Source organism: Ciconia boyciana, chromosome 4 (genome assembly GCF_034638445.1).
Source record: "Ciconia boyciana chromosome 4, ASM3463844v1, whole genome shotgun sequence".
Taxonomy (NCBI): Eukaryota; Metazoa; Chordata; class Aves; order Ciconiiformes; family Ciconiidae; genus Ciconia; species Ciconia boyciana.
The window spans coordinates 101,975,625-101,993,805 of NC_132937.1; the positions used below are offsets into that span (position 1 = coordinate 101,975,625).

Consider the following 18,181-nt stretch of genomic DNA (forward strand, 5'->3'; position numbering starts at 1 on the left):
TCCCCGGCGGCAGCGAGATGGCCGCGGAGACCCTCCCGCCGCGGCGGCGCCCGCTCCGTCGCGACCTCCCTCCCGTCATGCGCGCCGCAGCCCCGCCCGCTCCGCCCGCCCGCTGCGCGGTCATTGGCCCCTCGGGCGCCCCGGCCGGAAGCGGGCGCCGCGGCAGGGAGATTTGAACGGCAACGGCCGCGCCGGGAGGCGGCTGCCCAGGCGGTGAGCGCTGCTCTCCGCTGCCCGTCGCCGTCGGAGGCCGGGCGGCCTCTCGCTGGTCCCCCGGCGGCAGGGCCCCGGGGAGGCCGGGGGCGCGCGCTTGGCGCCTCTCGCCGGGCAGCGCGCGCGGGCGGGCGGGCGGGCCCGGCCCTGGCGGCGGGCGCCGGAGGGGTCCGCAGCGGAGCTGGGCTGCGGGCAGCGTGGGAGCAGCGCTCAGAGCCGCCTTCTTCCCTGGGCTGCCGCCTCGGCGCAGCCCGCGGAAGGAGGTAGCCCGCTGCGGCGTCCTCTGGGGCCTCGGTCGTCGCCCTGCGGAGGAAAGCGGCGCGGGGGCCTTATCGCTGCTGCTGCAGAGCAGCCGCCCGCTCTCGCTGCCAAGCGTCAGCGAGGAGCCCCTGAAAGACGCCCGCGCTTTGTGCCCTTGCCTGCGGGCGGTCAGGCTTACTCGTCTCTCAACTCGCCGCTCGGTGTGCGGCACTCGCTCCTGAAAGCGGGTCGCCCGCCGCCCTGGCCCCCCGAGCGGCAGCAAACGTGCGTTCCGTTTCCACGGGTCTGCCCGGAGTGGAAAAGCGGGAGCACCGGCTGGGCTTTCTCCTTGCAGGTGCTGAGAAGAACTGCGCGATCCCTCTTCCTCTCAGGATGGCTGCAGGCGACTACGAGGAAGTTCGCAAGTACTATGAATTAACCGAAACCATTGGAACAGGTAGGCCTCGCCTGTGCGTGCAAAGAGACGCGCGCGATCTGTCGAGCCGCTTTAGCGTTTCTCTGCGTGTAGGCCAGGTGTTACCGCAGAATCTAGAGGTCGTGTTTCAAGTCTGCGTTTGGGGGGGCAGAACTCTGAAAACGTAACTGGAAGTTGGTAGCAGTGACCGCTTCTTCCTCGAATGAGGACAGAGGACGCTGCGCGCCGTGCACGCCACGTAGTCCGGGGTAGCTGTCAGCTTATAGGCGAGGAAGCACGTCACCGCGCTGAGCTTTAAACGTCTCTTTCCAATTCTAGGTGGGTTTGCGAAGGTAAAACTTGCACGACATCTTCTCACTGGTGAAAAAGTTGCGATAAAAATCACGGACAAACGTGCTCTAGGGGTAAGCCAAAAGATACTTAAAAGTTCGTAGCGTCTTTTGCTGTTCTTGTGGAGTTCTCGAGAAGCCGGGGTGTGACGCGTCGAAATGCTGCCTGCTTGTCCTGGTGGCTATTGACGGATGCTGTAGGCTTGAAGGAATTTTAACAGAGGACCGTCAGTCTTGTGCCCTCTCGTGAAGGGGGCAACGTTCTCTGGCTGTAAAGCTGAGGAAGTTAAAGATTATTGCAGTAGTTCAAACAGAATGCCGATGGGAATACCAGCTATTTTACACCCGCCCCTGTGGCGTTGCTGATCAACGTGCCAGAATTGTAGGGGAGTAACGGCAGAGCCGTGGCCGGACTGGATTTGAGCAGTCGAATCGCATGCTGTCGTATAGCTGCTGTGAAACGTCGTGCTGCGCGGTAGTCTGATGCTTACTGTGATGTACAGGCAGTCAAAGTAGTCGGCAACTTCACGGTTCTTGCTGTTGTGGTCTCTTAGGATGACTTGCCTCGTGTTAAAATAGAAGTTGACGCCGTGAAGAACTTAAGTCACCAGCATATTTGCCAGTTGTATCACGTGATAGAGACATCCAAGAAAATATTCATGGTCTTAGAGGTAAGAAACGGTGCTTCTGCCACGGCGAAGGTTCCCGCTTTTGACTGTAGCAGTAGATGATAACAGAGTTCAAACGCAACGATTCTTAAAACGTTACCTCAGTGACGAGCGTGTTCAAGACGCTTTAGTTTAAAAATGAAGCTGGTAGTATGTTCTGTGTTCTGTCTTCTTGTAAAAGCCGCTCTTCGCTGTTTAGAGTAAGTGAAATAACTTCAAGTCCTACCTCGCACTTCAGTTATTTTAAAATAGCATCAGCAGGATAGGCGGGACCCCAGAACTCCCGCGTGGTTGTCGCCTCCTGGGCAATCTGCATCGCCTGTGACGGTAGCGTGGCGTATCCGTTGCAACGCATCAGGCACGAGTCAGGCTTGTCAGCTTGTTTGGTCTGCCGCAGTGCTGACTAGGGCGCGTGGGGGCGCTTGGGCGCTACTGTGGTAAAGCGGAGGGAATGGGAGAGCGTCCTCTCCTTGCTGCGCAGTGCTCTCGTTGTCGTTTAGATTTCATTACTGTATTCTCTTTTTCCTGTCTTCATGCAGTACTGTCCTGGAGGAGAGCTGTTTGATTACATCATTGCAAAGGACCGCCTTTCAGAAGACGAAGCTCGTGTGTTTTTTCGGCAGATTGTTTCAGCAATTGCTTACGTTCACAGTCAGGGATATGCCCACAGGGATCTCAAACCGGTAAGCCTGAACAGCAGTCAGACTTGCGTAAGTAGTAGCGAACACCCACTTTGACTTCTCCGTCACGAGCCGGAGGAGGTTATGCCTTTGCCGTTCTAGCTCTTTATCTAACATCTTCTGGAAGAGCATTATTTCTACTCGCCACTACGTTCCTCAGCCGAGCTGGATGTGGCTATATCTGAGGAAGGAGCTTGCTCTGAAAGAGAAAGCAGAACAACACGCTCCAGCTGGGAGTGGAGCAGAGACGTGGATCTGACTCTGAATGTTGCTTAGGCGTTTTTGTTATCCCCTTTATTCCAGCTGGTGCCTGGAGAGAGCCTTTATGGTGCCGCTCTGGTGTGCAAACCGTTCTGTTTTCGTGCCCAGAGGAAAAGTGACGCCGCTTAGTTTAAGCAAGCGGTGGCTAGGCAGAGGGTGTAGGGGGAGATGCAACGCTCCTGGACCCATCCTGTGGCTTTGCTGTCATTGCAGAGTTTAAGCATAGGTTTAGGGAATGGAAGACTCGAGTTCCTTTCTCCTTGAAGGGGTGGGAACTTTGCATTTTTAGAGATGCTGACGCCTCCGAGAGAAGCAAACTCTTAGCGCGCAAGCGTGTTCCTAGACAGCTCATGAAATCTTTGTCTCCAAAGAACTTCTCCCCAAACAAAGCGTTGTGTGTACCTTTTGGAAGGAGGCGGCTTGTAGCTGGAGGGCTGAGGGATTCATGGGATCGTGTGAGAGCTTGGGTGGGAAGTGACTTCCAGAGGCTTCTGCTTGACCCTCCTGCTCAAAGCAGTGTCAGACCAAGCTTCCTGGGGCTCTCTCCACTCACAGCTGCGACCTCTCCCAAGGACGAGGCAGCGCAATCTCTCCGGGCAACCTGCTCGGCTCTTCACTGTCCTTACGAGGAGGAAGGCTTTTCCTTATTTCCAGTCTGAATGTCTCTCGATGCCTGTTGTCTGTCACTACCCCACCATGCGCTGCTGTGAAGAGACTAGCCCTGCCTTCCTGCCCTCCTTGTAGGTATTAAAAGGCTGCTCTGAGGTCTCCACCGAAGCTTTCTTGTCTACAGGCTGAACGAATGGCTTTCCCTCAGCCTCTCCGCATTGAGCAAGCGCTCTAGCCCCCTGAGCAGACCGGTGGCCATCCACTGAGCTTACTTCAGTTTGATGTCTTCCCTGTGCTGAGGGGGGCAGAAACTCGACGCACTATTGTAGCTGCTCTGAACAGAGGACTAGAGTCACTTCCCCCAGTCCGCTACCTGTGCTCCTTTTAATACAGTCCTTTTAATATTGCTGGCCGCCTTTTCTGCCAGAGCAGACGGCGGCCTCGTGTGCGGCTTGCTGGCTATCGAGGCCCTGATGCTCCCCCCCCTCCCCGGCCCTTCCCAGCAGATGGGAACTAGCATTTCCCATCTGGAATATGGGATATAGTCATTAGCGACCCATCGAGACCTCCAGAGGAGAGCTTCAGGTAAATTCTAGCTGCTAATGACCAGAAGACATAAGGTGAAAGAAAACGTGGTTCCGTGGATACTTAGGTTCATTCATTCATCACCCCTTTCTCTTTTACCAGGAAAATCTGCTGATTGACGAGGAACATAACTTGAAGCTGATAGACTTTGGACTTTGTGCCAAGCCAAAGGTAAGAGTCTCAGTTGCTTTCCCAGAGTAGAGCTAAAGCAGCTACTGCACGCACATAAAACAAGCACGTTTGACTTCCGAGTGCAATGCAGAGGCTTTCCCGAAGACCCCGGACTCAAGCCGTTTGCACAGTGGTCACCCAGTCGCTAGTTACTTGGTAGGGCCGTAACCGTGTGAGAGAGCGGTTAACTGCGTGTTACGACCAGCAGAGCGTTAGATCGTTTTCTGCTCTTAAGCTTCCTCTTTATCATAACCTAAGGCAGAGATCATCTCGCGTGTATAGCACCTGCGGTCACGTCTAAAGGCCTGTAATACAGAGCTTATCTTGGTGCGCATTTTTCCCCAAGACGTTTCCGTGGTGTATGTCTTTTTTTTTCAAAAGATTGGTATGGATGTGGAGATTGTGGGTGGAATCGAATCATTTATTCCAGTTACGTTTACAAATCCTCTGCTTCCCTATGCTTGTACGGAGTTGTTTCCTGAGTTTAAAATTGGTTTCTCTGAGGCCTTTCTATTTGTCAGCTTAGGACGCGAGGTGGGTGCTGTTAAGAAACAATTTAATGGGAAGAAGGTCTTACTGATCCAAAGACAGTTCCTTGTTCTCAGGTCACTTTACTTGACTCAAGCCTAGAGCACCTTGCAGGCAAGCAAGACCATTAGACCAGCACCTTGGTGTCGTGAATGAGTGATTTAGAGCGCTTAAAAAGTCACCGTCAAAGGTATTAGCAAAAGTGGCTTTAATATCGTTTATAAAAGTGCAACTTAAGAAAGTGCGATGGCAAAGGTCACTCTGTTAATTACTGCATGGAAGAAACGTACACAGGAAAATTGGGTTATGCTCGAGTTAAAAGGATTTGCAGAGAGACTGAGGATACAAAGGGTAGGGAGGGCCCTCCTGTGGAGTCACGAGGTTCAGAGGAGACCCCGTTGCTTTCTAAACTCCTGATGGAGCTTAGGTGCAGCTAGGTCCAATCTTAGTCTCAGACTTGGACAATGGTTTACGTCTAAGGGATTATGTATGCAAAATTTGTCAATTCAGCACGCCATCAAAGTTCCCAAGACAAAAGCAAGGTTACCATACTACAAGGTTATGCGCGGCATCGGTCGCTTGCCAAAGGTCTGCTGTTGGTAACAGGTCTCTCTGCCGCCAGGAGCAGCCTTGAGAGGGGTCCCAGCTCAAGGGGAGATCACCGCCATGCAGCCAGGCTGCCTAGCAGGGAGAGCTCGAAGGCGGCTCACTTAGGCCGCTTCTCTCATATTTACGGGTAAAGTGGTTGGCTCGTAGTCAGATTACATGCGATAGGAGAGCTATGCATGAGGCTCCTTGGACCCAGAGCTTGCTTTGTTCCTTGATAAATGAGTCTTGGAAAAGCCACCCGCTATTCACGTGTCAATCGCGTGATGGGTGTTCCAAGCTGCTCTGCACCGATGCTCACTGTGCCACTCAGCTTCTTTGTGGGTTCTCAGAGAACAGATCGGGACCAGAGGAGTTCTTGGCCTGCCCTACAGCTCAGGCCTTTACCTCCTTTGGAGCCTGTACCAAAATATCGCTGGTTTGGTTAAGAGGGCGAGCGCATGTGTCACGCTTGGTGATACAATGTCGTCTTATTCTGGTCCGCTCAGAACAAAGCCCAGGCGAAGTAATACCACGGTTTTAGTAAGGAATTCTTTTTAGTGGTTCTTCATGAAGAAGTTATTGCATTAAATACCGGTAGAAATAACCGGCTCGCCTCATGCCCGGTAGCTCTTGGATGACTCCTTCCCAAGTTCCATCTCTCTTCTCTTTGCAGTTGCAAAGGGAAGTATTCTTATCGGAGAAGAGCTGTGGAAAAGCCTGCTAGGATAACAGATGAATGAGCAGCCTGGGATCTGAACTCTAGGATAGGATCCTCTTGGTCTTAGAAAGTTTTTGCCTAGTGAAGCCACGTATTTCACCAAAGCAAAACGTAAGGCGGATGTAGATGCACAGCAGAGGGAAATGAAGCCTCTAATATGTCGTTGCTGGAAGACTTAAGCTGTGTCAAAGCCAATGCGTCTGTGCGATCGGTTTTCTGCGTTATTCTAGGGTGGCCTTGATTACCATCTGAACACGTGCTGTGGAAGCCCAGCTTATGCAGCACCGGAGCTGATTCAGGGCAAAGCCTATATTGGCTCAGAGGTACGGAGCACGGTTTTGCGCTAGGGTCCCCCCTCCCCCCTCCCCGTGTATTTAAAGGTGGTGAGGTTCAGATAGGCTCGCTCGGTTTCTCTCTCGGCTGCTGCTGGCTACCATTGCCTAGGTAGTTCTCGGAAGCTGTGGGACTAGCCTCAAAAGTCACAGCCTGGACTAGCACGTAGTGCCCTTGGCCACGGATCATGTAGCTGGCTAGCTCCTCTCTGACTAACCCTTCGCCATCTCCGTTTGTTGCTCCACGTTTTAGTGCCTACGAAACAGTAACTTAAGCCCCTTCCTTCTACTGCACGTTCTTTCAAGCAGTGATTTGTTCTGTTAATTGTCCGACTCTTGCTGCAAATTCTTGTGCAGTCACAGTATCTTGCATGCCTCATCAGGCCTGTCTTTAGCTTGAAATTGTGGTACGAAAACTTGGTCTCTTTGCACTGCGCAGTGTAGTAAAATTTGAGAGAAGAAAAATGTGGAGTTTATCCAGCTTTGATTCCCTGTCTAGAACATTAGGGCCTGCTACTTCCTTTTATGAATCCATCCAAAATGCTGTAATTGCAGTCCCCTCAAGCTTGCTAAATCGCTGCGCTGCTGGATGGAGTCGGTCTTTTTTCCTTTTACATCCCTTCGCACCACTGTCCTTGGCCTCTAACCCCTGCTTTCTTTGTTTGTTTGTTTTGTTTTCCATGAAGTCCAGTGCTTTTCGAGCCTCCTTTCTCTTTATGCTCTAAGCGGGACTTACAGTATGAGGCGCTAGGAGGCGTGTGTACCTTGTCGCGCCTATACGAATAGAGAAGAAACGGTAGGGCTTTCAAGTCGCTTGTAACTGTGCTGACAGCTGTTGGAGTCAGTAATACGTTACCGTACTAAATCCCTTGTGATGAGTTTGGTTTCATTTTTGCCAGTGAAATTCTTGGAGGTTGACGTTAACGCAGCAATTTGGTGATCGGAGGAGAGGATATTGGTTTTCCTAGCGCTCTAGCTTAAGTGAATTGAAAATTGAATTTGGGTTGTGTGCTTTCAGTTGGAATATGAGAGTTCTGTCCAGAATTGAGGAGCCTGCTTTCCGTGGGTTGTATGTGGACTTTGCTGAAGGGGGACCATGTTACCTGTCTCTAAGCCATTTTGGAGAGATCGGGTTCGTGAACTTCCACTCTTATTTTTTTAGGCAGATATTTGGAGCATGGGAGTACTGCTGTATGCTCTGCTGAGTGGCTTTCTCCCCTTTGATGATGACAACGTCGTGGCTGTCTACAGGAAGGTAATGGTAGGTCTTGATGGGGCTAGAATGCACTAGGAACAGACATTGCTAAGCTTTATGAGAGGCCCTTGCTTTTCTGATGGCAGAACCTGTTGAGCTGTGCCTAGGGCGAAAAGGCACGTCTGCTGACTTTTGCTACACTTTGCTACTTTTCTTACCAACATTTTTTGGATTTGTTTGCGTCTTCCATTGGCCTTTGCAGTACTCTAGCTTGGTCCTATAACGTGATAGGAAGTGGAGTTTCAGGAGGAGCATTTTCTTGCTGGTGGGCTGGGTTTTTGTGTCTGAGCCTTTGTCTGGCTTCTCCCTGTATTGCGTGGAATAGAGTTGCAAGTATGTCATTTGCGTGACCAAAAATGATGTTCTTAAATGTCAGCTATTCTCATGGTTCTGCAGGGTTCTGCATCTGCTATTATGTTTTCCTCCTCCAAATTGAGGAGGAAATGGGAGACACCATAATCCACAGAAAAAGTTGAATGAATAGGAAGTAATAGAATTTGGTCGTTGGTTCTGTTTCCCTGTAAGCTCCTCCTGATGCAGCTAAACAGCTGCTGTTCCACATCGTACACACAACTCTACCAACCGCTTCTAAGCTGCCATGAAATGTCTGTTGATAAAGCTTCTCGTAAGCGAGGGGGGTGAGGAGTAGCTGTGTTGGGGAAGGGCTTTGGCTTCCTCTACCTCTTTGTCCTTCTCTCCCCCAGAGGCTGGTATGCCTAGAAACAAAACCCCCAAAAAACTCCTCGAGAGTGTTCAGGGACTACTCTGGTAGGAGGCAACCGGCAGCTGATCTACAGAGGGAGCGTTTTTTTTTTTTTTTTTGGGGGGGGGGGGGGGGGGGCGCATAACAATCGGAGCTCTATAAAGTGCAGGATTAGTTCATCAAACGGCATGGCTTTTTAGTCTGGAATTGGAGTGGGCTTGAGGACCTTGACGGAAGACCTGTAGGAAGCCTCCGTTTGAGTTGTTGTAAAGAACGTAAAGAAAAGGAAGCAATGGCTAACTGATGCGAAGAGATTGTGTAAAGGTGCCCGCGTTCAGATGAGTCACCATTAAAATGATATGACTTTCCTCCTTGCATAATCGTAGAATATCTCACAGAGTTGGAAGGGACCCATAAGGATCATCGAGTCCAACTCCCTGCTCCTTGCAGGACTACCTAAAGCTAAACCATATGACTGAGAGCATCGTCCAGATCATGGTAGCAAGCGCTTGCAATTTCTCAGTAAACTCGCTATAAAGGGGAATCGACTAGGTCGTCAGTCCGACTTGAGCTACCTTCCCTCTCTGCTTGTGGTGTGAACTGTGGTGTCGACCCCTAAGGTTAGTACATAGAGAGAACTTGTCCATTGATAAAGCCTACTTTTGTAGGACGACAGAAAATCCTTTATGCTGGTCCTGATGCCAAGATGCAGAACCTGGTAAATGGCCTGACTGCTTAAGGTATTCATTGTCTTAAACTTGTCAATAGTTAAAACGTGAACAGAGAGCTTAGATGTGGAATGGAGATCTGGAGTTTATAAAAAAAATGATTTCTGCGTAGTTATAGTTGTCTACCGCGCACAGGAGCTAGGAGCCGAGTTGTTTGGACTGACAGAATGTTGCCCAGTGACACTTGGTGAAGTGAACGGAGACGACCAAGTTTTAAAGCTTAGCCTGGGTGCAGTCGAAAACTGAGAATGCCACAGGTGTTAAGCTGCAGGCTTCCTCTTTGCGCTCCGAATTTGTTTTAATTTTAGGTGGTTGTGAACGGAGAATGGCTTGAAATGAGGACGCTTCTGCACTGTTGTGGAATTTAATTTCACACATTATAGATCCTGAAATTTATTGTAATCTCAAGTCAGAACTATTGTTCCAAGTCAATGTAATAATCTGCTGCTTGAATCTATTTAGGATCATATGACTTACATGCAATATTTCTTTCCCTGGAATGTTCCACATCTCTTCATTTGGGAATACTTGAATAACTGTCTTTACTTTGTGAATGAAAAATCAAGCATGTGATGTAACTTCGGGGGGAAAAAAAAACAAACCAACCAACGAACCAAAGAACAAAACCAAAAACACCCCACCCCCCTTATTTCTGGTGGGATCTTATGCATCTGGTAGCTATTGCAAGCTCTTTACCAAGCTATTTCTTTCTCATTGCAAGCTATTTATTCTAGCTAAATGCAGATTACATGTGTTGCTTGACTTGGCTCAGTTTCAGAGTAAAGCTGTGTTGTGAAACAGCCTACAAACTATTTATAAATAGCTCCTTAGTAGTGTCTGTAAAGATGTAACTTAACTTCTTTAACCTGCGATGTCAAAGCAATGCATACTCTGCTTAGAAATGTATGTTGCGTATAATACCAACTGTTTTGTTATTGAGGCATTTGTTGGTAGAAATAAAGCTGCCTTGACAAGTTGATAGTTATGTTATTTCACAATGGCTGTTTACTGATTTCCTGCCCCCCTCCATTTTCATTGAGAAGTAAATGATCCTTGATGGTGAATTTGGTTTGCTTTTCAGCTACTGGTGTTGTATCTCAAATCTGAAAGCCATTTTCAATTTTCTTCTAATCAAGAATTTTAAGAAAAACCCAGTACATCATTCAGTTGAAAGAAACTGACCTGTTAAATCTGCAGCCTTTTTCCTGTCTGCAGTACGAGTAGAGAGCTAAACTCTAGCATTAGGTGTAACCTGTTCAAAAAAAGAATAGCTACACGTTGAGGATGGTTTATTTTTAGTGTCTGGAAAGCAGTCACTTCAATGAATGTTCACATTTCAAAGTGCTAATATCAGTCAGTCATGCTCCAACATGTTGGCACTTGTAAAACTTCAGTATCAACTTGGTATGATGAAACAATGCAATAGCTAAGGAGCAGGTTAGCTGCAAAAGTGGACTGAGATGGACATGGCACACAAGCTGAGTGGGTGAAAACTGCAGCTGATAATTCAAACATAGCATTTACCTTACTAATACAGCTGGGGTTTAGTGCTCCCATTACATTTATTCAAGTCGTTCTTAAAGCTAAGTTTGCATGTGCCTGCTGTTCTTCCTTTTTGACCGAATACAGACGTCACTATCATCCAAGTAATTTAGCAGTTCCTTTTGAGCTAGCTGTTCAAGGTTCGTTCTAAACCCTCTTTTTTCTGCAGAGAGGAAAATACAGTATTCCAAAGTGGCGCTCTCCTAGCAGTGCACTCCTACTTAACCAAACGTTGCAGGTAAAGGTATTGCTTCTCTTCAGTAGGTCTATAAAGTACTATTGCATAGATCAAAACACTACATCGATGAAATACTTAAAAAATATTCCGTGTTTAAAGAAGAAGTTTAATTCTTGCAGATTTTTGAAGAAAAGATTAATATTGCCTTCTGCTGAAAATTCTTGGAGAAGAATGATTGGGTATAGAAATAACTAAGCAAAATTTAAACGATTAAACAGTGTCTTCAAGCAGCCTGCATGTGGTTGTTCTTAATTGTGCTGTGCAAATAAGAGCTGTTTTCTAAATGAAGCTAAACATACTGGCTAAGCATGTGGGCTACATCTAAGCAATCTAGCCAATGCTCAAGAATAGTCCTGGAACATTTATTGACGCTGTGGGTTCTGTAACTGCTCTTCACAGCTCACGTGTTTGACCTTCCTTTTGGTGAAGCTATGAAACAGCATTGGTTTCCCTTTGAGCTTCTAACCACCCTAAACTTCTGAGTAGAAGACAAATTGTTGTTTCAGTTCTTCTCCGTGATTTAAGTATCAGCTTGATTTTTATTGCCCGCTAGGTGGACCCAAAGAAGCGGATGACAGTTAAACATCTATTAAGTCACCCTTGGCTCATGCAAGGTTATTCTGATGCTGTTCAGTGGCAAAGCAAGTACCCCGTAAGTACACTTGTCAGATGAATACTAAAGTATTTAATGTAATCTTTACTGGTTTACTACCATCCTCACAGTATGGGGGTGTGAAGACATTTCTCCAAAGATGAACTTTGAGGTGGCCATGGCTCCTTTCTGATTCTTCTTGCTGCTGTCAAAATGTTACTACTTTCTCTCGATTTCTCTTGAGGAGGAATTTCAAATGTGTTTTCATCTCTAGTAAAAACCCCATCTGCTGTCAGGCTTTCTTATTTGAATTCACAACCTCTCAGCAAGGAGGAGCCAGACTGTGAAGCTGTTGAACTTGTATGACTTTTTCAGTCTCTTCCCTACAATATTTAGCTATGATGCCATTTAAAATACAAGGTCTAAAATACTGGTTGATGATTGACTCAGCCCCCTGGGTTTCACAACAGTGTCACAGTCAGCTATGGACTAGGAGACAAATTGAAAGCCTCATGCTTCAATATCAGTCATGTTCTTGCAGCTGGGACATCTTGATGAAGACTGCATAACAGAGCTTTCTGTGTTTCATAAACAGAGCAGGGAGAGTATATCGGAATTAATATCAGAGGTAAGAAGTATATATCAGTCATTTACAGTAACTAAACACAGTAATACAGTAAAGAAACTTACTGTATTAAGACTAATGCTCACTTATTCTCAAGTATGAAATTTTTAACGCTTTCCAGAATTAAGGAGTCCCCGCAGAACTCCAGAATCTAGCTGCAGCCTATAACTACAGTTCTGAAGTTCAAATTTGGTTTTTTTCCTTTTCCTCGTTTAATTGTGCTCATCACGTTTCCTAAACCTTACTGTTCTTTCCCACCATGGTAAAATCCTTCTGAATCTCGTAAGGTCAAAATGGACTTACAGAAATTTATGGTTGACCAACAGATGCCAGTTGCTGGGTTAACTCTTTGCTTTGAAATGGTTCAATAAGTAAGAAGGGGGAAAAAAAAAAGAGTGAGAGAAAAATATCAGCATCACCCAGACTATAAAATACCTTTCTGGGAGTTAATATTCACAGTTTTTTAAAAAAGCGAGTATGTTTAGTCACTTTTGAATACAAGTGACAGAAGTGGAACTGACTACTACTAGAAGACTCGTACAAATGTTAGCAATGACATTGCACGCTGTAGAAGAGACTTGAAACATGATGCCTCCTCCAGCTTTAACCTGAATCTGAAAATTCTCCCTTGAAATTGAATTTTTTGCTGCTTTGTACATGGTAGCAGTGACATAGTTCTTTGCTTTGGAAAAACTGTTAGGGTTTCCACATAACTGTAGTAGAAACAGACTTACAAAATGTGTGTGATACTCAAGATGGATTTGTTAATGCTACTTGCTCTTCAGTTATAGGAAAGAATCTGAATAATCTGGCTACATGGGGAAAAGTACTCCCACACAGGTCTGGGGCATTTGCATAGTCCTTTACTGGAGGACTTCTAATCCCTTATAACTAAATTCAAACTAATTGTACTATGCTGCAAACCTGTCAAGCATTGCACCCATGTTCCTCACACAAGCAGAGTTGCTGCAAATCATGCAAAAAGTTGGTGCTGCTCGTGGAGGAAGAACGGGGCGGGGGGGTAGAATTAAAAAAAAATGGAGACTCTGGTTGAAATATTGGCTAAACTGAATGAATAGCTTTGCCATTCACTTCAGTAGATAGACTCTGGCCCCAGCATTGGCTTTCACCGTAGTGAGCGTACCATGAACTAACTTGCAAAGAACAACCCCCATAGTCTGTTTCTTGATCTCAAACACATGGAGTGGATCAGCTGAAGTCTGAAATTACACTTAGGTGACCAAACATTAGGGATGCACAGCAAGCAGAAAAACTTGCAGAAACAGAGACATTTTCAGAAGGCTGAGCTTGCTTTGTACTTACGCTGTTTCCAAAGAGGAGATTAAAATACTCTTTTGGGTTTTTTTTCCCCCCTAGTGGAAATATGACCAAATGTCAGCAACATCTCTCTTGCTGCAATCCAAGAAGGCTCGTGGCAAGCGTGTTCGCTTCAGGGTTCCACGTCTAACAGGGCATGCCAGTACAGCACAATCGGCGGGCCTCGAGGTAGGTTTTTGAATTCAACAGGACGACATACTGATTAAAATGCTGCTCTGCATTAACAAAGCTTTGCCTGGGAAAACAGACTGGTCCCCTAAACATCAGTAAGAGAGCATGTGTGCGGTCAGCCAAAGTCTTGGTCGTTAAACAGTTCAGTCCCCTCATGAGCATGTTTTAGCAAGCTGGGCTGCTTCTACAAATTGACGTTACTGGAATAACTATCTGGGAGGACATGGTGCATTGTGAGTACCGCACAGAACCTCCCCTTGGCTACTCACGGAAATGGACTAAAACTGCCCGTTAGCTGGCCTATGTGGTCATTCCAGGTTTTCCTCTGTGGTGCCTACCTTCTTACTGCACTCTCTTGCACTAGTCTCTACATATTTTTGTACCTTGCTGGTTGCATTTAGCATGGCTTAGTAAGGAAAGTCTTCTGAAACATCCTGGCACGTCATCTGGGCAGCCTACTTTGAGATGACATGGACACTACACGAGCTGATGGTCAAAGAGGAGAGACCTGTTCCTTCCTCATCTGTTTCCTGTTAGAACACAACCCCAGAGAGGATTCTCTTTGTTTTGAGCAAAGGAAACATGTTGCTGATGTTTTTCTGATGAATTGGATTCTGAAAGCGGTTTTGTATCTCTTACGGTAATTTCTGTTCCTGTGGTTTGGTAGCAAAGTGCAAACAGGGCACTTCAGAACTTGTCTAAAATTGCTAAATTGCTTGCAATATCATATGTAACATGCAGCTATACGGGATGTCGCTGATACTGTCTGTGTTTGACAAACTCAAAAGCATTCAGGAAAATTGCAGACTTCCTATTAGCCATTCCCCTTGAACTGTAGACATCTGTGTAAAATTATTAACTAGCTATCTGAATGTGCTGTTCTCTGCACAGAGACAAGCCCTCAGAATAAATACTTTCTTATGCATCTGATTCAATTGCACGTAAATAATTTAAGTTTTCTCGCGCAACTGCTTTGAAACACAGATGAGAATTCCAAGATTACCAGTGCTGCGCAACAGACCATGAATCATAAGTGTTGCTGAATATGCGTAATGTGATTTCCATGATCGTGGTGGGTTAGTCTTCTACACTCGGATGATTTTAAGGTGGAGGTTCTCTAGGTTCAGTAGCGCCGATGCTGTGAAGTTACTTCATCTCTAGGGGTGTCCTAGGTAAACTGATCTGGCTAATGCTACTATTTAACATATGCATTATACCGTCACAGGTGATTGTGAAGATGTCTACACAACACAAGAATCCATTAGTCCTTGTACAGCACTCGGGACACATTTTAATTTACCTGCACGTAGATTCTAGGAGCGGATATCAACTGACTTTGCTGAAATACCCAGCTAGCAAAGCTGTCTAGCTAGATCTGGTCTAATGCGAAGACAACCAAGCAAACAGAACCTTTGACTTAGCCAGTTTCTGAATGGAATTTGGTGGCACGAGCTTGTGCATAATACTGCCTTATTTCAAGCAGTTTGATGTAGAAGGATATTCCAAAAACTCACAATGGCATGAATGTCCTCTGGAACACGGTAGCCAAGGAATCCTATTCAGGCATTCGTAGTGGAACGGAATGGGATTTCAACCACAATATGGGGCTGTTACTTTCTTGGCTGTAGCTAGCAGCCCTCTGGTAACGGCTTTTTAGTAAGTCATCGTAGTAAGCCTGGTAGCATAGTGGGAAGCTCTGTTTCTGTTCCAGTAGCAGTGAGAGATCTGATCATTGCAATATTCTTGATCATAGGCCAAGAGAAACTTACCTGCCAGCAGAACAGCGCTTCCTCAAATGGTAGCCATTCCAGCTGAGGCCTGCTAATGGAAAGTAACTGTATGCAACTTCACTGAAGTGGTACGGAAGGAGTCCTTGGGAAGAGTTTCCGGAGAATAACAAAAGGTGTTAGAAACTAAGGATACCGTGCTACACAGTGTCTGATTGTGATTGTATGTGGTGCCAGCCGTGAAGGTTAGCCATCTGGGCTGAAGTTGGGAATCCTGTGACTGAATAAATGACAACTTTTTTTCGCAGCCAGCAATTCGATGAAGGCTTCTGACCGCGAGTTCCAGGGCTGTTCCAGATTCCATAATCGTGTGTTTTGGATGTAATGTGTTTACCTTTATCCAGCCCCCTTTCAGACGTTACTGCGTTCTTTTCTTGGGTTCTTTCCAGCTAATTACTTGGCTTTTGGTGAAAAGAGCTTGTGGCCCAAGTCTTGCAATCAGAGGCAGGTATTTTTTGTGAGTTGCTCCTCTTCTTGACACAGGTCACGAAAGATGACTTGGTAATGGTGCTTTGAGAATAATTTCACATCTGCTTTTGAAACAAATGACAAATCCGCGACGACAGTATTAAAGTCGTATTATAAAACTTAGGGCACGGGAACGTCCGTTAGGTGTTAACCATCGTTAGGAACTTAGAAAGAAATAAGACTTAGATCTTAATGACACTTTTCTGATGAACTCTTCCTTTTAATAGCGCAATGGCATCTCAACGGAGTCTTTCTTTTCAGTCTGAAAAAGCTATGACGTATGAAGATGCGCCGCATGCGTTTGGATCCATGGAAGTTTCTGATGCAGCTTCGCTGTTTGAAGAATCTCCTTTAGAAGAATTGATTCTAAATACTCATGAACAAAGCAGGTGTTTGAAGAGTAAATACTAGTTAGTTTTTAAAAAAATAGATATGTTATTCTTAATCGAAAACATCTTATTCTCGTTGTACATAGAACTTGTTACATATTTAAATGTTTGGTGGACCCTGGCCAAAGGGAGTTACAAACTGAGTAAAGAAATGTTTTAAATCTATCTCTGAACATAGATTGTGGCTTCCTCTAGCTGTGGGTCGTGATTCGTTTGATGAGAGCTTGAGCTTTGACATTTGGTACGCATAAAACCAGCATACAGGGAACGAGGAACTGAGGCAACAGTAACAGACTTTAAAACTGACAGGAAACAAGATCTCAGAGCTAGGCTATAGCTGGGCAAGTCTTTGAAGAAGTTCAGCCTGTCTGGATTGGACAAGAAAATCCAGTGAAGCAATTAAAATCATACAGTTAAACCAAATGAAAATTCTTAGCTGTGTTTAGATGGGCTGGTGAGGAATAGTCTTAAATGGGCAAGCTGAAGAATTTAGAAGAGCAGAGAAAGAAATGGCAAATGACTTGAGATGTTTATTAGCACGGTACAGAGGGAATCAGAGGTATTGAAGAGTTTTTAACTGGTTTGCTCGATAGGCAAGCATTGCATGGTATCTTTAAGCAGCTTCAATTTTAGAATTTCCTTGTCTGTAGCAGTCCTAAATGTGATCAGAATACAGCAAAGGATGTCGTCGTCGTCTTTTTTTTTTTTTTTTGGTTACGTCTCTTGTAGCATTCAAGGCGTGATGCTCAACTGGATGATACGGAATTCACGCTGTCGACTCCAGTGACAAGAAAAGTGGCATCAAAGCAGCATGAAAACAAAGAGAATGTTGATACGGAGTCAGCTTTAAGAAACGAAATGCCCGTTGCGCTTCCTGCTCCAAAGACTCCTTCTGCGAAGAGTCAGATTGAGACGCGAGTACAAACCACACCCTTCCAGGCACCTGCCTTCAAAGGCGCGGTGAAGGTACCTCATGGAAACGTAGAACATATACGTTGCTTAGTAATTATTGTAAATTAACATATGAACACAGTACTTGTGTATCAAACACATCTGTTTCTGGAAGACTTAACTTTTTTTTGCCCTATCCATCAGCCTGGTTCCCCTACTACATCTGGTAAGGTGCCGCAAGAGGTTTAACCATACATCAGGGCATGTGACTTGTATGTTAATTACAGAAGTCACTGCTGCGTACAATACCACACGTGCGTGCCTTTTGGCACGCTCTGACACGGAGCCAAGCGCCCTGTTCCTAAAACTTGCATCTGGTTCCGCTTTTCCACGAAGACAGAACGCAATTTCTTCCACGCTCTGCTTTTTCTTTGTTATACCTTTATTTTCCCTCAAGGTAATACTTTTAGTCAAGTCTGCTTTTAAGAGGAATTTAACTTTTGGGTTTCTCATGGTAACGTATCAGCATTTTCACAGTAATAGTCTAGTGTGGCAGTGAAAATACTTCTGTTAACAATGCATAGGTCTTACAGTTACGTGGTAAACCCCAGAAATGGGTCTAAATTATGTCAGCTTTTCTGAGCTACCAGAAATTTCTGTCCTCAGCCTGCCTAGTCCATCCTTATGAAAAACGATGGATCCTGTATGGACATGACCATTCCCTTCAACCGTTAAGATGAAAGTTTTGGTGTTGATACTGTGCGTGCTAACTCTGTCCTTCACATGCCGAGAACTCCTTACAAGAGGAGACTCTTCTGTTCCCGATGCTAGGGAACGTTGTTCAGAAAGAGTAAGTCTTTGCGAGCTGGTAAATGCTCTAACTGCTTAAGGTATTCCTTGTCTTAAACTTGTCAACAGTTGAAACGTGAACAGAGAACTTAGACGTGGAATGGAGATCTGGAGTTTATAAAAAATGATTTCCGCGTACTTATAGTTGTCTAACATGCAGAGGAACTAGGAGCTGAGTTGTTTGGACTGACAGAATGTTGCCCAGTGAAACTTGTTGAAGTGAACGGAGACGACCACTCTCTAGGTC

The 18,181-nt window shown here is 46.0% G+C and overlaps 1 protein-coding gene across 1 annotated transcript; it reads left to right on the forward strand.

Moving 5' to 3' along the window:
* Nucleotides 1–441: 441 nt before the first annotated feature.
* On the forward strand, nucleotides 442–16,177 carry LOC140651479 (maternal embryonic leucine zipper kinase-like; the record flags this gene model as incomplete). Its single annotated transcript, XM_072860953.1, has 12 exons — nucleotides 442–910; nucleotides 1,208–1,293; nucleotides 1,773–1,889; nucleotides 2,426–2,569; nucleotides 4,124–4,192; nucleotides 6,257–6,349; nucleotides 7,521–7,613; nucleotides 10,756–10,824; nucleotides 11,378–11,476; nucleotides 11,958–12,044; nucleotides 13,419–13,547; nucleotides 16,067–16,177. Coding segments are annotated over exons 1-12 (1,161 nt in total), but the record flags the coding sequence as incomplete, so codon positions are not given.
* Nucleotides 16,178–18,181: the final 2,004 nt, after the last annotated feature.